General features: G+C 38.7%; 1 protein-coding gene and 2 non-coding genes across 3 annotated transcripts; 1 reads left to right on the top strand and 2 right to left on the bottom strand.

Annotated features, from left to right (window-relative positions):
- The first annotated feature begins 10,525 nt into the window (after nucleotides 1-10,525).
- Nucleotides 10,526-10,596, top strand: TRNAG-GCC (transfer RNA glycine (anticodon GCC)). The gene has a single exon. It is a non-coding gene; the product is annotated as a tRNA-Gly (tRNA).
- Nucleotides 10,597-11,268: 672 nt separating this feature from the next.
- On the bottom strand, nucleotides 11,269-11,339 carry TRNAG-GCC (transfer RNA glycine (anticodon GCC)). Its single transcript has one exon. It is a non-coding gene; the product is annotated as a tRNA-Gly (tRNA).
- Nucleotides 11,340-12,782: 1,443 nt separating this feature from the next.
- Nucleotides 12,783-19,421, bottom strand: LOC123760018 (magnesium-dependent phosphatase 1). The gene is made up of 4 exons (XM_045745379.2): nucleotides 18,987-19,421; nucleotides 17,846-17,906; nucleotides 16,530-16,748; nucleotides 12,783-15,035 (listed from the first exon to the last, which is right to left on the bottom strand). The coding sequence occupies exons 1-4, from the start codon at nucleotides 19,021-19,023 to the stop codon at nucleotides 14,858-14,860; spliced, it is 495 nt and encodes a 164-aa protein (XP_045601335.1). The 5' UTR covers nucleotides 19,024-19,421; the 3' UTR covers nucleotides 12,783-14,857.
- Nucleotides 19,422-22,604: the final 3,183 nt, after the last annotated feature.

Below are 22,604 nucleotides of genomic sequence, written 5' to 3'. Positions count from 1 at the left end.
ATGTAAATGTAAAATGTGATAATTTTTTTTTTGCCATATTATAGGCTTCACACAGAGTCAAGAGTTAGGAAGCTTCAGGCTGGTTGCCAGGGCTAGACTACGTCACTTGAAACGTTACTAGACCCATTGTAACAACTGTTACTGCCAAAAGTAGCTGCCGCTGCCGGAAGTAACATCTTGCAGAAAAAGAAAGCACCGTTATTAATCCTCCAAGGACGGAAGCGGCTTCCTCACGCTGACGTAAATTGTACCGTTATTACAAGTACAATGGTATTGTATAACATTTTATTTATAAACAAATATATTATTTAAAGTTTAAAGCCCAATTTACATTGTTGGTACAAATTTATAAATATATATTTAAAATCACTGATTACGCGCAGTAATTAGGGTCCATCCTATCCTGAATAATAATCAAAATATATTGTAACCCTAACCCCATGAGATTTTCACGGATAACGTAATAAATGCCGTTGTCTGCAGCCATCAAACACTACAACATTGTCAAACACAATGAAGTATAATTAAACTTCAGGAAGCTGAAGGTATGTCAAAGGTTCACGATTTCTGACGCTTTTCTAGTTGTATTTTGAACAACGTATTTACTGCTTTGGCTGGTAGGTGAACCCGTGGGTTTATTACCCAATGGATTATAGGCCTATAAACCGCAAGAGGGTCATTAGGCTGCCGTTACTAATCAACCAACAATTAAGATATCACCCGAAAAGCCTACACCTTTCATTTTTCATACAAGCCTTTTACTGTACGTTCAGGGTTACAAGGAATAAAAAATACCTTAATCTGAAATAAACCCAGATTACAACATTGCTTGTAAATGTGTTCTTTAACACGTAAGCTTGTTAGGAGGCCTGGTCGAGGACCGGGCCGCGGGGACCCTAAGCCCAGAAATCATCTCAAGGTAAGGTATCTTGCACAAACATGAATGGCTACAGGGGTCGTCAGTAAAGGTGCGATCAGTCTAAACAAACATATTAGCAAAGATGAATTCTTATTTTTTAGACCTAATTTTTATTAATATTTTATTAGACGCCTGTTTAAGTAATTTCATTCTATGTTTTGACATGTTTTTTAAAGATGAATTTACGTTTCAAGTGTCAGTCTGCTATATACTTAAATAATTACTATGATATAATCAACTTTTCAGCCACACTGTAACTTGCTTAGCTAATTGAATATTGGGGTTCAGTTCCTGAGCTCATAATTATTTTTTTTTTAATTTTGCCCCGAGGGGCGAGTTTATTGGGCAGCGCCACTCATCCTGTGAGTGGACATACCGCCATAGCAGCATGTACAACACTCCCCAATAGGAAGAAAACCCGCTCCTGAGCTCATAACGTGACTCTGTAATCTTTTCCAGTACCACTTATAGCATGGGAGTGAAGGATACATTAAAAGTGAATTCAACTAACATGGACATACTGTACTTTAAACTATTATAAATCCATCATAAAACTCTTGTAATTAGCCAATTACCTGCTTATACTATGTTTATTGGAATACATTAAACAGCACCTCCATTACATATAATAATACACAAATTCAATTCGAAAAGTTTATTCATAAATGATTGTACATAACTGAGTCTGCACAAAATTGCAGTGCATTATTTACTATACCTATTCATAATAGCAGGATATGCTGCTTGAAGGGATGGAGTAACCCAATACCAGGGAACCGTTGGGACAGTGGTTGGGGGGGTCGGCCTAATTAGGCGACCTCACTCCCGGGCCAAATTACCCCGGTCATTTTGGGGGCGGGTTTGTCAAGAAGCCTCTTCCCCCCTGACACACCGTCCGTAGGCTGTGTTCGTCTTAGCTCCGGCTTCGCTATACACATCATGCAATCTTCACTATACACAGCATACAATCTTCACTATACACAGCATGCAATCTTCACTATACACAGCATACAGTCTTCACTATACACAGCATGACCACCTACAAAATTCTCAGGGGAATTGACAGGGTGGACAAAGACAAACTATTTACCATGGGTGGAACACGAACAAGGGGACGCAGGTGGAAACTTAATACCCAAATGAGCCACAGAGCCATTAGAAAGACTTTTCAGTGTGAGAGTAGTTAACAAATGGAATGCATTAGGACAATGGCTGACTCCATACACAGTTTCAAATGTAGATATGATAGAGCCCAACAGGCTCAAAAAATCTGTACACCAGTTGATTGACGGTTGAGAGGCGGGACCAAGGAGCTAAAGCGTTAATCCCTTTAATCCCTACTCACCAACTAGGTGAGTATTCACAATATGAGTGACGCTGCCCAATACTTATACTGTGGTAATATGTTCACTCACAGGATGAGTGACGTTGCCCAATACTTATACTGTGGTAGTATGTACACTTACAGGATGAGCGAGTGACGCTGAGTGAAGAACGGGTCGTAGTGTCTGCTCATATCGGGCCCTTGACTTGAGAAAGAAGGGACAGTGACTTCTTGTTGTGAGGCGAGCGTTGGCTAAATATGGCCCTGGGAGAGTTACCCGCGTGATGGCTGATTACACACGTGTCTACCAAGAAGGTAATCAAGGGTTTTTCTGTTATCTTACCGAGGTGTTGAATTAATCTATAACAGGGAGCCGGTCGGCCGAGCGGACAGCACGCGGGACTTGTGATCCTGTGGTCCTGGGTTCGATCCCAGGCGCCGGCGAGAAACAATGGGCCGAGTTTCTTTCACCCTATGCCCCTGTTACCTAGCAGTAAAATAGGTACCTGGGTGTTAGTCAGCTGTCACGGGCTGCTTCCTGGGGGTGGAGGCCTGGTCGAGGACCGGGCCGCGGGGACACTAAAGCCCCGAAATCATCTCAAGATAACCTCAAGATCCCCCCCTCCCCCTCTCATATCTCTCCCTCTCATTCTCCCCCTCTCACCTTTCCTTCAGCATTATCCATTTTCTTCACTCTATTCCACTCTCTCCCCTCTTCCTCTATCCTATAAAATGTAATAGAGAACTGAATTCACGTTCATCGTTTCTAGTGAAGAAACCTATAGGGACTCGGCCGGCCACCTCTCACCAATTTTGCTAAGGGGGGGGGGGAGGTGGGTTCAATATTTGGCCTTATCCCGTCTTAGTAGGACCAATAGAACCGGCCTATGTCCGTCGCATACCCCAGACCATTCCCCCTGTATAGTTGGGTGAGGGTAGCCCCCAAATATCTGACCTCTAACCATGGACAAACAAACATACATTCTGGTATTCAATTAATCAGTGATAGGCTAGCAATTTTCAGGTAAAATTAACCTTTTGCTCTGATCAAACAGGTTCATGAAATATCTAACTCTTCCCATAATGTTAATTCTAGATTTTGGGGGGTAAACCATAGCGGTTTTTATCAATAAAATATGTATAATACTAGAATGAACCTTTCCTCCGTAATTATCATATTAAGCGCCGTCTACTGGAGTTATGTCAACATAGTTCTCATTTATTTATTTTTTTATATTTTCCTTTGATACCAGATTTCTACAGTTGGCTTCGTTTTTGACTCACAATCCCAAGTTTGAATCTCGGACGGGACAGAAATGATTTTCGCTTGATGCCTCTATTCATCTACTAGTAAATAGGTACCCAGGAGTTAGGCAAGTGTTATGGGCTTACAAGATTGGTAAGATATATATATATATATATATATATATATATATATATATATATATATATATATATATATATATATATATATATATATATATATATACAGAGAGAGAGAGAGAGAGAGAGAGAGAGAGAGAGAGAGAGAGAGAGAGAGAGAGAGAGAGAGAGAGAGAGAGAGAGAGAGAGAGAGACAGAGAGAGAGAGAGAGAGAGAGACAGAGAGAGAGAGAGAGAGAGAGAGAGAGAGAGAGAGAGAGAGAGAGAGAGAGAGAGAGAGAGAGAGAGAGAGAGAGAGAGAGAGAGAGAGAGAGAGAGAGAGGCTTCCTGTCTCCGTTTAAAAGGGAATTAATTATGAAGAAAGAACCGAGATTGATCAAGGCATCACCATTGTGGCAACAAAGCAACTAACATGAGCGCCGCCACCAGGCTCACGTCACCAGAACAATTGTCATCATTGAATTCTCCCCTCACTCCCCCGAGTGGACGGACGGGACGACGAGGGGAGTGCAGGGAACAAAAAAAAAGGGTTGGTGGTCGAGGCTCAACTCACAACCCTACCTCAGTGTGTGTGTGTGTGTGTGTGTGTGTGTGTGTGTGTGTGTGTGTGTGTGTGTGTGTGTGTGTGTGTGTGTGTGTGTGTGTGTGTGTGTGTGTGTGTGCGTGTGAAAAAGAAAGAACTTTTTCAGTGTCAGAGTAGTTAACATGTCGAATGCATTAGGAAGTAATGTGGTGGAGGCAGACTTCATACAGTTTCAAGTGTAGATATGATAGAGCCCAATAGGCTCAGGAATCTGTACACCAGTTGATTGACGGTTGAGAGGCGGGAACAAAGAGCCAGAGCTCAACCCCCGCAAGCACAACTAGGTGAATACACACACCAAGATGGCCCAAGAGCTAGAACGCGATCCTGCAGGCAGAAATAAGTGAGTACACACACACACGATAGAGAAAACAGATCAACAGTCAGTACATCAATAGGCAACCGACAGTCAGAAAGACCGGGGTCCAAGAGCTAATAGCTGGATCCTGCCGGTGCAAATAAGTGAATACACCCACACTCCTCTAGGTGAGTACACTCTCTCAAGGCTAGTGTAATTTACCGCGTTAACACAACCTTTATTATTTCCATTTTTCTGACCGTTCTAGCCACATCCCATCCTTTTTTTATGATGGCTGAGCTTCCAGCCTTGCCCATTTCTTCTCAGCTTCCTATCCCCCCTACTGCCGCCTAAGTCATAAAGCCTCATAAAGTAATTGGATCAGTGAGTGCCAGTGATGGTACCCGCTTCCCCAGTAGTTAGACTTGTGGTGACCAGAAAAGCAGTGTTTTTCCCATTAAGCGGCCGCGGACGTCAAGGAGTGCGCTAGGCTGCATACAAATCTAATCCCATGAACCCTTCCAGTTTGGTTGGTTGTAAATACATGTTTATTACTCAGCTAAATATGTAATTGTCAAGTATCATTTGCAATAATATATCTTTTTAATCTATTTATTAGCTATTGAGTAAACCGAAACGCTGTGCTGAATATTTGCAAATATTACATATATTTTCTCTGCGTTACACGCGTGGGATTATGTTTGCAAATATATTCTAAATCATTATAATAAATTGGTTGCCTGTTTGTGTGTCAATCAACGTGACTGAAGCTTTTACATCACCTTCATACGCTATGTGCTTGATTACCATACATGCTAATAATCTGAATTTATCTGTATCCTAAACAGTTACAAAGTCAATGTGCAGTATAAAATGAGTCATACGCATTATCATGGGTTGTCACACAGCTGCTAGAATTAACATGAAGAAGACACCGAGACTTTTTTATTTATGAAAGAATAATCCTGCGCACAGAGAACAGACCAGGCAGAATTCTCACTCTCCTGTGTGGCAGTGAATATGAGCAGCATCCTCAGTCCTGTGTGGCATTCAATATGAACAGCATCCTCACTGTCTTGTGTGGCTTTAGCTATTTATTTCAGCGTATGTTTAAAACAAATAATGAGATCGGTATCGTTTCCACTTGCAAGTTGTTTGTCTTAAATAATGACCTACTAATACAACTGAAGCCATGTTGATTTTACGCCAGCTCCTACATGATGGATATGTAATGGGGGTACACAATAAATCTAATTCAAACTATTACAAACTCTTCCACTGAACATATGACACTAGACGAAATCTAAATTGGGTTATAGAAGACTAAGAGGGACAAAAAGAGCTAAAGAAAACACAGATTTTTGCAGTTCCAACATTCTACCATACATTTGTGGGCGTCTTCAGGAGCAGTAAGCTGTAACCCGAGCAGCAAGGAGGAGCCCGCTGCCGACAGACATTCCCAGCGGGCACCAACTCAACGTTTGGGGAAATGCTTCAGCTTAGCAGATAACCAAAACTTAAAAGTCAATAAATAGCATCATCAAATTTCTCGGTAAATTATAAATGTAAGAATGCCCATACGGGTGCGCGTATAAGCCGTTAACAGGAATGGAGGGGATATTAACTAAATGAAGCCTCCATATAAAGTTAATTGCATCATAAACAAAATATTACAAGGAGATGTGAAGTCATTTGAGTACGTGGAATGGTCAGAAAGAATGTCCGCGTGGCGTGATTAATATGGGGAGTGAGAGCTTGTCCATCCTGGCCATGGGAGCCGGTCGGCCGAGCGAACAGCACGCTGGACACATGATCCTGTGGTCCCGGGCGCCGGCGAGAAACAATGGGCAGAGTTTCTTTCACCCTATGCCCCTGTTACCTAGCAGTAAATAGGTACCTGGGAGTTAGTCAGCTGTCACGGGCTGCTTCCTGGGGGTGGAGGCCTGGTCGAGGACCGGGCCACGGGGACACTAAAGCCCAGAAATCATCTCAAGATAACCTCAAGAAGAAGATGGGGGTACTGGGTGTCCCCACTCCCCCCCCCCTCCACTCACCCATCCTCCTAAAATTACAGTGCGTATAATAACTATTTTCTCGAACGTACCACTATGTACTGTTAAAATCAATGCAGTTCATATTTTGTACTGTTGATTTATAAAGTCCGAGACCAAACAAAAAAACACTTTATGGCGGTATATTCACTTAGGATGAGTGACGCTGCCCAATAAACTAGCTCAAAATGGCAAAAAAAATATAATAAATATTCTTAGGCCTATTTTGCCCGGGGTGCAAGAGAGGCAAATTCAACTAGTATATAACTGGCTCAACTAACAAACTCTCACTCTTTGTGTTAGAGGTCTTTGAGGTCATAGTGATGCTAATACCTTTGATTTATTTATATTTGAACAAAATATGTAACCAACTAATCAGTTCTATAACTTGCTTGGCAAAACGAATTTTGGGGTTCAATTTCTGAACCCCACTGTGTCCCAATTCAAATTTAAGTTCAAGTATGTTTATTGAGGAAAGAAAGAAATACATCTCAAAGGGATAGAGTAGATTAGGCTATTTCTACATCTCAAGAATGAGTATGGGGTGCATAATAAATGAACTAAACTCCATGGGCAGTGAGAGATCTGAGACACAAGACGTGATGTTGTGAGTTTCTGAACACTGAACCACCAGTGTTGCTTGTTTACCAGCAGCTGCACACACTAAGCTTGTGCTAGAGACGTATGGTCCTAAACGCTAAGACACACTTAGGGTTGAAAACGTACTGGTATAAAGCGGAAGGGAAGAGTGGCTTCGTAACCCAGACAGAGGCAGTGAGGAGAATTGTAAATGTCATAAATATAATTGATTCTTCTGCTTCGTATGAGTCAAATTCCTACAAAACACGAAGTCAATCACCCTTCACTCTGTCAGAACTCACCCCGTCCCCCAAACCCTCTCTTTCCTCTGTGTCGACTCTACTCTCTCCCCCCTTCTGTTGCTACATAGCCCCCTACCCTCTCCTCCCCCTGTTGCTACTTAAGCCCTACTCTCTCCTCTCCCCCTCCCCGTCTGTTGCCACTTAACCCCTTCCTTCTGCATGCTGCATATGTCAGACCAAGTCTAGTAAATGCGTCGCCAGTTCCTCAAAGTATTGTTGTAAATATTTACTTTTCTCTGCTTATTGGAAATATATTTTGATTACTGAAATAAACATTATTGAATCATTAGTATATAAATTTACTGGCAAGTATATATATACATATAGGCTTACATCTGCACTTAAATTTTCCCTTATTTCTATTTTTGTTAAAAAATATAGAATGAAACCTTTTCATCACACAAAGACGCAATAAAACATATTAAATTTGTTCAATAAAAGAAAAATAATAAGGTTATCGAGTACTGACTATATATTTGTAGTGATTCATTAATTTATAAATAAGTCCAATTGAAGCTAGGCTTGCCTGTGAGAATATAACCTTAAATTAACAGAAAGGTCGTGATCTAATTTTGAATTATTGTGTGCATTATATAATGTACCATTACTGAAAACTTACACTATAATATAGAGGTTCATAAACAAATTTTCGTAACTAGTTCTGTATCATTATAACTTGCAACGTTAGATAAATAATGAAGTTGTGTTCCTTGACCCATTATGTGCTTGTGTATTCACTCCACCACAACCCATAGTTCTCCATAGGTATACAAATGGGATGATGCGCCCTGTTAAAGAGACACCGCACGCATAATATGGGTACCCATGCATGGTGTGGCTCTGTGGCCCCAGCTCACCAGGATGGGCCACGGAGGGTGCGTAATAAATCAATTTAATCAATCAATTCTACGCTCAATTGTCATCATACAGCTGTGAAGTGGTGCAAAGTACTCACGTGGCTTTGTGACCTCGTGGTGATTGATGGTGGCACCTCCTCCGGACACGGCAATTGATGCATGTGTGAGCTCCTCCAGTGATTGGCCGCCCTCGTTACTCCTCTAGCTTCTTGTTGCACGCATGTATAGCTGTCAGCTGTTGTTGCGTGTATGTATAAATGTCAGTAATTGTTGCACGCATGTATAGCTGTCACCTGTTGTTGCGCAAATGTATAGATGTCAGCTGTTGTTGCGCACTGTATAGATGTCAGTTATTGCCAAATCTTGCACTAACTATATGTACTGGTTTGTGCTTGCATATCCACTTAGTTTCACATTGCTTGGAACTTCCATCATATTAATTAGTACTTGCTTCTGTCAGCACGTTATAAAATTATATGCATATTTGACAAAACTTTCACAAAGCGCAATAAACAGTTTGCATGAGACCAATTACATCACAGAAAAGACCTAACAGTCATTACGACCATATACGATTTTTTTTGTTAATTAACACGGCAGAGTTACAGTGATTATCTGTATCTGAATTACACATCTCATGACAGCCTTCAAACTTGTTGAATTAAACATCTCACGCTTGTCTCTGCTCAACATGACCTGTGGCAGGCATTACATTAGAAGTCAGTACAGCACTCGGCAATATGTCGTTATTTCCTCATCTCCAGTTCTCTCACCTGTTTATTCATACACAGGAAAGTAATAACTGGCCAAAAACACAGCAAAAACATACGTTGTTTAGCCTAGTCAGATACTTTAAGGAATTAAAAAAAAAACATTCCTAGGCCGATGATTTTATTATATTTTATTTATTTATTATGTATTATGTGCTGAAGGTATCTAGTGTCAGCAGTAAGTGCACTTACTTCCTACCTGTCTGACTTCATCCATAATATTATAAGAATTACACTGTTGACAGTCGTTAAATAAATTATCATTCTGACCATTATTATAGATGTGTATGGTTAACGTTCTTCGGGTTAATGAAAGCTTCGTTTTCAAGTAGATTTATAGTTCCTAAAACTAATGTTCTTAATGCATATAAATGCGTAATTTTTGTGTAACAAAACAAAATAATTGCTATGACGTATAGTGAATTCTCATTATGAAAGGATGACCTGAAACTTTGACTTAATTGACCGTTTTGTTGACGTTGTGAAACCTTAGGGAAGCTAGGTGTATGGTGTATGAGAATGTGTATGGTGTATGAGAGTGTGTATGGTGTATGAGAGGGGGGGATCGGGCTTTCACAGGGCCTGCAAGTGCTGCAACCATGCTAGCTCATATCCTGCAGGCTGCCTCGCTCACTGGAAATGCTGTCTGCCTCAACACGCTGACATTCCTTTTGACTGCAATGTTTCTGCTTATGCCATCTGACATTCCGCTCTCTAGATATGCTGCCTGTTATACAAGTGTCATACACACACACAAATTAGCAATCTGCCATACAGGTGTTATACACAACCATCAGCACTCTGTTATACACATACAAAAGCAGTCTGTCATACAAGTATCATACACAACCCCCAGCACTGTCATGCAAGTATCATACACACACACACATCATCACTGTAATACAAGTGTCATACACACATCCATCTGCAGTCTGTCATACAAGTGCGTATAGTGACATACAAGTATCACTCACACATACACTCATGAGCAGTCGTAGTACATTAGGCTTCGTTCTGGACTCGCAATCGGAGATCCCGGGCAGCTCAGAAATAGTTCGGCACGTTTCCTTTTACCTAATGCATCTGTTTACCTAGCAGTAAATAGGTACCCGGGAGTTAGGCGCCTGTTGAAGGTTGGGGGGTTGAAACCTGGGGGTTGACAAGGGGATATATAAGGATCATTTGTCGAGGGGGATATATCGAGGGTCGTATATACATTATATAAGTATATATCATACACACATCAGTCTGTCCGTTTGCTGTGCGTGTTAGTACTTACCTAGTTGTACTTACGGGGGTTGAGCTTCGGCTCTTTGGTCTCGCCTCTTAATTGTCAATCAGATTCCCGAACAGTGGCCTTGTAAGGATGTATCTACTACTGAATCACCAACAACTCGTTGAAGATAAATGCAAGTATTGAAACTATGTCAACCAGCATCCTGTTTCCCTCTAGAATCCAAGCATCGGTGGTTCAGTGGTAGAATTCTCGCCTGCCACGCGGGAGGCCCGGGTTCGATTCCCGGCCGATGCACATTTTACTTCATTTCAAAATCCAGATCTTCAGTTCTTCAGGAACAATGGTGGGAACCTTGGACAAGCCGCCGGCCTCTGTTCCTGTTAAAAGCCACTAGAAAAAGATAGTGGCCCTCAGGTAAATTCGGGTAAATCAAACATTGTATTGTATTTTACTAACTAACTAGTACTAACTTTCTGCCCGAAACGCTGCGCGTACTAGTGGCTTTACAAGAATGTACAGTAATTACTATGCTATGTATCCTCACAATCCCAATGTACCTTCTTGTATATATATATAAATAAATAAAAATAAATAAAAAATTGATTGTAAAACAGCAACTGCGCCTTGTAACTATTACTAAACTTAACTCTGGGCTCAGGTGCGTCCATCTCCTTATTGCTAAAGCCACACTGATGCAGGAAATGACTCCTGACACGAAGGAAGAGGACGACATTTCAAGCAGCTGACACACGCACGCACACATACATACATACATACATACATACATACATACATACATACATACATACATACATACATACATACATACATACATACATACATACATACATACATACATACATACATACATACATACATACATACATACATACATATAGAGTCTTCAACACACACACACATACATACATATAGAGTCTTCAACGGTAAATAGTAAAACCAAAAGTGTGCATCGGCCGGGAATCGAACCCGGGCCTCCCGCGTGGCAGGCGAGAATTCTACCACTGAACCACCGATGCTTGTATTATTGAGGGGAAACGTCTCTTTAATATCTCTACTTATTTTTATTATGCAAACGGTTTAGCTATAACAATTAATGATAATCTTTATTGATATGAGGTATACATAATGTAGACTATTACAATTAATGTGATTGTTTAGTTATTAATGAATATATAGGTGCCAATCCTTCCAGCAGTGATAAACAAGTTTCATAGGTTGCATAATAATTCACTGTGTCGGGGGACAGGAAGCCAGCGTGTATTCATACACGTTTGGCGTTTATCGAGGTCCCTCACTTCCTTCCAGGGCCGAATTACTGATCCCGCCCAGGATATAACCCTACAACAGACTAATTCCTGAGTACCTACTCACTGCTAAGTGAACAGGAGCATTAGATGAAAGGAAATGTGCCCAACCATTTCTGTTCCGCTCGGAATTCGAACCCAGAATTTTCAATTGTGCGTCGAGAACGAATCTGAAAATGATATTTAACTATTTTCACACACACACATAACTCCCTTGTGGCCTCAACGGGGACAGGAAGCCTGCGGCTCGTAAAAGGTTTCCCATTATTTCTCAGAACTTTTTTTTTTTAACTGAGATAATGTCTTAGTATTTACAGTTTCGACTGCCAGACAGTTTCATGGGTTTATAACTATGGGTGAAAATGTTCCTTTTGTTTTCTGTCTTACATTGTAAGGTTGTACATTTTGGGAGTGGCACCCGAGTGAAGCAAGCAGGCAGGTTGTATCCTTGGGTGACCTACAGTGCCACCTGGTGGTGTGCTTTGACACTCATGGTTTACCAACATTTATTTATTTATTTATATACAAGAAGGTACATTGGGATTGTGAGGATACATAGCATAGTAATTACATTCTTGTAAAGTCACTAGTACGCGCAACGTTTCGGGCAGGTTCTTAATCTAAGAAACTGAAGCATTGAAGAGACTACTGCTTTCCTTGTTGCTATCTCTTCTCTTTTTCATCAAGATACAGTTCAACTTCACCTGTTCTTTCTGGATACTTTTACCGTTACAATGTTTCCTCTCATACTTGTGCTCACCTCACCTCTATAAACACACCAGATTCTGGTCATGGTGTTTGGTAGGCTTGTGCAAGTCCATAGGCCTGATTGTTTTGTAGATGTGTCTGTGGTACCAGAGCCAATGAACATGAGGAGAAGGAGGGGGGGGGGAGGGAGAGAGAGCAACTGAGGTCTATTCAAAATCTGCATTATTTACTTTATGGAAAAATAGACATATAATAAGAGCATTTGTCTATTACACTTAGGTAGTCCACTGTATCTACCATTTTCATGTCTTCAAATGGGAAGTATCCACAAAGGGCAGAGTTTAAAGTCAATAAAATGATGCAGTCTCAAGACATACTAAGGAAAGCTTAAAATATAAAGCAAACACAAGAAGGTACAGTAGTCTGGTAAAGAGTGAATAGGCTAAGTTCTTTCTACATTTATTTTCAACATAAAATAATTGATATTTTACAATGATGAACCTCTATCTATTCAACTATAAAAAATAAGCAAATCAAATAAAAAATTTAACACTATATATACATTATAAATAAAATACCTAAACGATTAAATCTAGAAACTGATGGACATTTATTGAGTTTCCCTTGGAAGGAACTTATTGTACATCTTTGAAGAAGAAATAGAAAAAAATGATAATGAGAACAGCCCACTGGGTACGTACACTGAACACATGATGTGCATTACATATGCTGTACTGAATCTTTTTCATGAAATGGTAACTAAGCACATTCAGTCTGTTCATGTGTAAGAATAAATAAATTTGAATACATTACTGTGAACAAATTGGGGGATTATGTTTGTGAGTGAAACATGTGGCATGATTAATTGTCGTGTAATTCAGCAGAATGGGGCTACAGTATCTGAGGAAAAAGGCATACACAGAACTGTAAACAAAATAGTATGACATGAATCATTATTCAATACTGCAACATTATTTTTGTTCTCATGATGAGGTAAACTGAGCCTAAAATGATACCCTCCTTTGTTCATTTTTATATGTATTCTTTCACATATTGTAAGTATAAAGTGAAAAGTTGCTTCCATGTTCCTAGAGATACAGACGTCGTCACAGAACAGCTTATAAAAGAAGTACATTATTGCAATTACAAGCAATACAGTACTATAACTAAACTAATAGGAACTGAACATTATCTTGTTTAGGGCTGAGATTTAATTAATTAACACTATGTAATACTGACAGTAGAGGACATAGACATAGGAGTTTTTTTAACCATACACTGCTCCAATTGCTATACGAGATTTCCTCCTCTGTGCTCCAACCCTCATATGCCATTTTTCCCATTTGTTTTGTTAACTATTTTTTTTATCTATTAAGACTATTCTCTATCTTTACCTGCATCAACGCATTTACTAAGAGAACTACAGAAACAAAAGACAGGCCCATGGAAATGTTGATGCCCTGCCTTATTGTAGTCTTCAATATTAACTGAGAAATGTCGAGACTATTACATATAACACCACAATTTTATATGGAAAACTACCTGATAAGAATAAACATATTCCTTCAGAGTAATAGAAAGTGAGACTACTAAACCTGCCAATCTTGGTTACAGATAAATATTCCCAATATTGAATGTTTTGATAATAGCTGATCAAATCCATTTTACTTTTCAACTTCATATTAAATATACATATTCAAATATTTTACTTATAACAAAAATACAAATACTGTTGGGATAAAAGGTGGAGTTGAGACACCAAGACATGAGCTTGACTGATACACAGGTCAAAAAAAGTAAAGATTTTCATTAAAAAGTTTTTATTCAAAAGACATTTAGCAGCTATGTCTTCTATAAAAGTAAGGTGATTTTTTTCTGAAATAGGTAGTAAATTACAAAAAAAACAAAAATGTACATAGGGAGGTCAAAATTGTTGGTATAAAATGTAGTGTACTGAAAATCTTTGTCTCCATTCTATGAAAGTGGGAATTGAGATACTGTACAGTAATGATTTATGTTATCTGAATACTGTACCTTGCATTTGTAATGTGTTGAATTTTTATAATAAGTTCCTAAATATCATAATAAGACACAGAACTATAGCCATTTGAATTCTGTCTCTTTGCCTCATTACAAGAATCAAAGGGAAGGTTGCAACACCCTAAGTTTTTTAAGTTTTCTTTTCACCGAAAAACAAAAAACGGCTAAAAATTGACAGGATTGTAATTGTCACAAGGCAATGCATACGAATTTAAATACAGTATGTAGCTATAAATGAATGTAGGTCTTTAGTCAAAAATTGTAAATTTAACATGAAAAATATAACTTGAAATGAAGTAAAGTGTAAAATAAAACTTGAAATGTTGAATATACTGTATATGAAATGAGACCGTCACCCTACCATCCAGCTGCTTTGGAGTTAGAGCAAAGTTTTCAAATTGGTGTCTCAACTTCATCCACCTCAATGCCAATTCATAAAATAAATATAAAAAATGCTGTACTGTAGTTTTTATTATTGTAGTTTACCCCTTCCTTTGGTTTACCGAAAATTCCTGTAGTCCTCGTCTGATCAATTCTTCATTAACACCATCGTCAACTAATATCGTTAAAACACCAATAGCATCTAGATCTATCTTGTTCCTGTGTTCATCATCAAAGAAGATCATTTCACTGAAGTTATATCCAGATTTTGCCTTGATTCTGAAACAAAATAAATCATTTGAAAAAACCTTTAAGATTAAATCTGTTTGTGTATAGGAAAGTATACCTTATTTTTTTGCAAGTTGTTTTATTGCCATCCGAGACAGGCTAGCCCCTTTTAACTGCATGTAAAGCAACAATGTAAAGCAATTAGGAGCAACATGCAAAGTTGTTCCTAATTTAAACAAAAAGTGAAAATGATATCTGTAAAATGTGTTAAGAAACAAAAGCAAACTAGATTAAAAACAGTTTCTGTTGCAATGGCTTTTTGCATCTTTTATTATAATTACTGTATGTGTTAAACTAGAATTTGTTTTATTCAGAATGAATATAATCCTAATACACCAGATATTATCATCCAGGTAGGACTGCCATTTGATATTTTCCATGGATCATCATCTGAAGTAAATACTGTACAGGCAAGCATAGCTTGTTATACAATTGTACATGAAAGATACTGTACTGGGAACCCCCACCAAATGTGGCTTTTTTTCAACATAAATGTACTTTTAGACAATTGACCAAGAGTGACTAAACATGGGCCATAGAGGCAACAAGCAGGCTGGACCCCTGGGTGACCTAAGTCACCATCTGGTTGTGCTCGCGTAGTAGTGCATAAGTTGTTAACGTTCTGGAAATTGCCCCTTATCATGTTCCTATATTCTGCTTATTATATTGTATATTATACTGTAGTTCATTTTGCTTTGCCTGTAGTTTCTAGTTGATTTTGCTTGGTTTTGAGCTGATCTCTGTGCTGCATGCACCCCTTCGTCTCTATGAGCATGCCAGATTCTGGACCTAGTGTTGGGTAGGGCTGCACAAGTCTGGAGGCCTGGTAGTTTTGTGGATGTCTCTGTGGAACCAGAGCCAATGTACTGTGAGCTACTGAAGCCACCCAGAAAAGTGCCTTTCATTATACAGTGTATTCAGCAATTACTTATCGATTTAAAAACAGTAACATACATTATAACTATCACGTACAGTACATTATGTTAAGTCTAATATTGCCCCCAAAACACTGTGCATAATTAGGAGGCCTTTTAAATTTGTTTACAATCACTGTAATAGTTAGCTTAGTTCATTTATTATGCACTCCATATCCATCCTGTGGGCAGAAGTGGGAGGCGTTACAGAGGCATATACTGTATTGAGTTCAGGGACTGTAATAGGAATGTAAATTCTGCATCATAATTGTATGTACAATTTTGTTTACAAATACACTATTACAGTGTTTAAAGATATACCTGCATGACACTTTGCTTGTATGTAACCATCTTCCCATGAATTAACTAACCATGAATTAGATGTTCAAATCCATTATACTTATACATATATGCATTACAATACAGTACCTGTACTGAAAATAATTTCAACGTGAATAAAATTTTGTTTTCTATAAATAAAATCATACTTCTTTTTATCAATACTGTACAGTATTTAATGTGCAGTTCAACACCCTGGAATACTGGTTAAATTCAAAATTTTATCGCCTACCTCTGAAAATGATTCACTTTACATCCTGGATAGATCTCTTTATATGTGAAGTACTTGTCCCAGTCGAACAGCTTCAGCAGCTGATTTGCGCCGTCGACCTCTCCAGTGCGTGACGCAGCTGCCAAAATGTAGCCTTCATCATGGAGCCACTTTAACACATTTGGTACTTCCTTGTAACACTTAACCCTTTTGGACCTAGCATCCACTATATGCCCATCCCTGGAACATCAGATACAGTAAATATATGCAGTATTTTTGGCAGCTTGGAGTACTGTATTTTTTTTAGCAGTGATGGCAGTATTAAAGAAAAAGGTAGAAGTAGTAAAGGTGACATGCAATACAGTAATGAATACAGTAAAACACTGGCTGAATGATAAATTTTACTATTCGGCATCATGAAGTGGCACAAATTTTAATTGTTTAACCCTTTAGCTACAAATCTGTTGTTCAATGATACAGTATATCAAAAATGCTCCCCTGATGCCACCACCTACCCTTTCTCAGCAGTATATTTCAATACTGTAATTATTCTATTTATGCAATTTAATTTTTTGCACATTTAAGTATTGTAATTTACTTTTATATATAAAAGAAAAATTTGGTTGGGGTAGACGGGTTATCTTGCCAATCTGAACAAATCGTCTTTTCGACTGTGTTCGATACCAAGTTGTCTGGAAAGCAGGATGGCTGTTATACATGCTCCTTGGAGGCACAAATTGAAATTGAAATAAGTTTATTGATGTAAAATACACACAAAGGGATGAGGTAGCTCAAGCTATTCTCACCCCGTTCAGTACATCGTGTTAATACATACATAGACACACATCACAAACAATAAACATATTACCAAACATTCTGAGAGGAGGCACAAGGGTGCATTGTTTTTAATTATTTATTGTACATAAAATAATAAAATACAAATCTTTTTAATAAAGATTCTCTAGTTGCGTATTTCACCTAATATGCCATTGATTCATTGGTTATGATAAATTTTGTATATGATGATTTTGTATGTTTTGGGAACACTTGGAATTACTGTACAATACTGTATATAGAGTTAATTGGGCTATTTTTCCAAACAAATGACAAACAAAACAAAAATCCCTGCCTAAATAACTATCTTGATAATTTTAATGGTAAATATGGAAACAGCAGTACAGTGTATTGTAATTTCCTCTGCCCAGATATGTAATACCCTGTACATATTTATAAAAGTTGGAAACAAATATACTGTAGCTGTATTTTGTTGTCGTCCAAATACTTGAGCCAAATGGCTTATAGTTCACATAAATAATATTTCATTGTACGGTACTCACTTCTTCTTTCGAAATGGCGGGTCCACGTGAGTATCCACCCAAAAAGGCCATAGAGTATAGTCTGTAACAAATATTAGAGCAAATTATTATTTATTTGGAAAATGTTCTGCTCCAACCTGTCAGAAGCAGCTGCAGTAGCAATTAGCTTAGTTTGGTTAATTTATTTTATGTGTAACATCTTTGTTAACGAAGTCTGCACAACATTAGGGGTCTATATGACAAAGTTATAATTAAAGCAACAGAATGCAATCCTTGAATATTCTTGACAATTATACCCTGCAGGTTGAGAAACAGATAACTGGAATTTATAATAAAAAAAAAAGGCACAACACTAACAGATAATTGAGGAATTGATCTGTTTCATGGATTAATTATTTAGTTTAGCTACTATTATTGTTCTATACATTACAGAGCAGACCATATCAGAATATGCACCACACTCAATCTTGAGATCATTTTGGGGCTTAGCGTTCCTGCGGCCCGGTCCTCGACCAGGCCTCCTTTTTGTTACACCCCCCACAGGAAGCAGCCTGTAGCAGCTGTCTAGCTCCCAGGTACCTATTTACTGCTAGGCAACAGGTGCATCAGGGTGAAAGAAACATTTTTGCCCATTTGTCTCCGCCTCCACCGGGGATCGAACCCGGAACCTCAGGACTATGAATCTGAAGCGCTATCTACCCAGCTGTCCGGCACCACTCAAGATGCCATTTGAGAATTATCTATAATATAAGAGTATATATATAATATATATATATATATATATATATATATATATATATATATATATATATATATATATATATATATATATATATATATATATATATATATATATATATATATATATATATATATAAATATAAATACATATATATATATATATGTGTGTATATCACGAAAATAAACACGTGATTAAGAATGTGACAATGTCAGACCACGGAGGAAAATGAAACAGGAATTTCCTTAAGTACTTTCGTATATTAAATACATCTTCCTTCTGAAGATGTATTTAATATACGAAAGTACTTAAGGAAATTCCTGTTTCATTTTCCTCCGTGGTCTGACATTGTCATATATATATATATATATATAATCCAGGCTAAACGATAGTGTAAGACTTGACCATATTGCACTTCCTTACCAAGATCAAAAGCAATCAGCTTTGGCCTCTTAGCCATGTTGGTCTCCTGTAGGTCGGCCAGGAATACCTTAACTACACTAACAAGGGGCTGTTGCTGTCGTTAAAGACGTCCAGTCTGGTGGCAGAGTGGTTATAGAACTGTTAATAAGGCCAGCACTCTACTAAGCCTCAGAGAATGGTAGTTTAGAGACTGGATATATTGAATAATTATCCCAATATATCTTGGATAAGTCGCTCCACAACACCGTCTCTTGGACCCTCGACTTCCTGTGGTCTCGCCTGCTGCATATTTACTTCTAGTTTCGTTATGAAATTAGATTATTTTTATTTACTTTATTATTTATTAGATTATATGACATTATAGTGAGTCAATATACGCCATATTTCTTCATTACTTGCGTAATGTAACCTGCCCGAATCGCTGCGCGTACTAGTGGCTTTACAAGATTGTAATTACTATGTTATGTATCCTCACAATCCCAATGTACCTTCTTGTATATATATAAATAAATAAATACAATAAATAAATAAATAAATAATGCTAGGAAGCTTTGCGTAGCTTTGGCTACCTTTGGGTAGCTTTGGATAATTCTACGGATCGGTATGTCTAATTTCATTATAAAATGATATTATTTCAGAGTAAAAATTATGCTTTATCATGTTCTACATTCAGCACCAACATTATAGTGAGTAAATATATTATATTTCTATAGTAAATATATAATTATTTCTACCCAACGCTTCCTAGCGCTGGGTAATTTGTTTTATTTATTTATTTATTTATATATTTATTTATTTATTTATTTATTTATATACAAGAAGTACATTAGGGGTTAAGAGAGAACATAGAGTTTAAGTTGAAATTACAATCTTGTCAAGGCACTATCTTGTAAAGTCATCTATAGTCAGATGGACCGGCTACAGTTAAGGATTAACAGGTGGATGAATCCTGGCCAGGATACGAACCCAGGACAAAGTGCTCGCGAAAAGCTAGGCGAGGGCCCACAGGATGGGTATGGGGTCCACTACCACCCTCAGGATGGGTATGGGGTCCACTACCACCTTCAGGATGGGTATGGGGTCCACTACCACCCACAGGATGGGTATGGGGTCCACTACCACCCACAGGATGGGTATGGGGTCCACTACCACCCACAGGATGGGTATGGGGTCCACTACCACCCGTAGGATGGGTATGGGGTCCACTACCATCCACAGGATGGGTATGGGGTCCACTACCACCCACAGGATGGGTATGGGGTCCACTACCATCCACAGGATGGGTATGGGGTCCACTACCACCCACAGGATGGGTATGGGGTCCACTACCACCCACAGGATGGGTATGGGGTCCACTACCACCCACAGGATGGGTATGGGGTCCACTACCACCTTCAGGATGGGTATGGGGTCCACTACCACCCACAGGATGGGTATGGGGTCCACTACCACCCACAGGATGGGTATGGGGTCCACTACCACCCACAGGATGGGTATGGGGTCCACTACCACCCACAGGATGGGTATGGGGTCCACTACCACCCACAGGATGGGTATGGGGTCCACTACCACCCGTAGGATGGGTATGGGGTCCACTACCACCCACAGGATGGGTATGGGGTCCACTACCATCCACAGGATGGGTATGGGGTCCACTACCACCCACAGGATGGGTATGGGGTCCACTATCACCCACAGGATGGGTATAGGGTCCACTACCACCCACAGGATGGGTATAGGGTCCACTACCACCCACAGGATGGGTATGGGGTCCACTACCCCCCCCACAGGATGGGTATGGGGTCCACTACCGCTGGAGCTGAGGTTATGGAATGTGTGGCGGAACTTGAAACATGGTGTACTCAGCCAATATAATAAATTGAATGCCTATGAAAGGCATTCAATTTATTGCATCACCCGAGTACACTGTTCTAACCTCAATCTACATTCAAGTTAATCTCCAATTTTCTCTTCTCAGAAGGTATTAATAAGAAAATTTGGCTGAGTTATGATTCTGAATAAATTATATATAACCACCGAAACACTTACATGCATTTAATTACGATCAGACTGTTTTGTTATAGTAATTTAAGACACGGGGAATACACCCGAACAAATGTTAAACATCAGTAAAGCGCGATAATTAATCTATGAGGAAGTACAGCTTGTTTGCTTATTTATTATGAAGGCCTTATTAATGCAGTGGGTGGTAGTGAAAAAGATAACTGAGGTACGTAATGGGCTCAGGAACTGAATCCCACCACTGTCGAGTACAGGAAACCTGTTAATTTCAGGTTTTAGTTTAACGGTTTCAAGCTCAAGGCTGGAAACATGCTTTTCACCCACAGGGTTATAAACCTATGGAACTGTCTACCTGCCGAAGCCATAAATACCAAAACTGCTGAGCTTTAAAACATTATCAGGACAAATGAGGGACCTTTGACAAGCTGCCGGCTTCCTGTCTTCCCATCGAGGCCACTAGAGTGTAAGTGGCCCTCAGGTATATTCACGTAAATTTGACTTGATCGAGGTTCCAACTATCTCAGCTTGGATAGCAACCCACAACAGTTGACTAACTCCTGAGTATACAGTACTGTATATTTATTGCTAGGCGAACAGAGGAATCGGGTAAAAAGGAAACATGCTCCAACGTTTGTACTGCCACATGAATCGAACTCGGGATCTGTTGGCTGTGAGCTGACTACGCAGACAACTGCACTATGGCTCACCCTAACTACAGTATCAGCCTTATTAGAATGATTCTAGAGTGTATAGAATGATATACTCAACTAAGGTAATGTGAATAGCAAAGAAGTGTATGATTGATTGATATCTATATATATATATATATATATATATATATATATATATATATATATATATATATATATATATATATATATATATATAAATATAAATATAAATATATATATATATATATATATATATATGTCGTACCTAGTAGCCAGAACGCACTTCTCAGCCTACTATGCAAGGCCCGATTTGCCTAATAAGCCAAGTTTTCATGAATTAATATATTTTCTCTATTTTTTTTCTTATGAAAAGATAAAGCTACCCATTTCATTATGTATGAAATCAATTATTTTTTATTGGAGTTAAAATTAACGTAGATATATGACCGAACCTAACCAACCCTACCTACCCTAACCTAACCTATCTTTATAGGTTAGGTTAGGTTAGGTAGCCGAAAAAGTTAGGTTAGGTTAGGTTAGGTAGGTTAGGTAGTCGAAAAATATATAATTCATGAAAACTTGGCTTATTAGGCAAATCGGGCCTTGCATAGTAGGCTGAGAAGTGCGTTCTGGCTACTAGGTACGACATATATATATATATATATATATATATATATATATATATATATATATATATATATACATAAACTGAAAACTCACACCCAAGAAGTGACTCGAACCCATACTGCCAGGAGCACAATGCAACAGGTGCGTACAGGACAAAACCACTAACACGCATAGCATTTTTGGCAGGTCCTTACTCTTCATGACCCCAAGAGGCTCCTATACCATTGAGATTAATAAGTTCATTATGGACCCCATGCATACCCTTTCTATGGGCGAGTAGCAGAAGGGTTACAGTGTT

This window comes from Procambarus clarkii, chromosome 16, assembly GCF_040958095.1.
Source record: "Procambarus clarkii isolate CNS0578487 chromosome 16, FALCON_Pclarkii_2.0, whole genome shotgun sequence".
NCBI classification, from domain to species: domain Eukaryota; kingdom Metazoa; phylum Arthropoda; class Malacostraca; order Decapoda; family Cambaridae; genus Procambarus; species Procambarus clarkii.
Note: the sequence above shows the minus strand (reverse complement) of the source record. Positions and strands in the feature narration are given on the sequence as shown.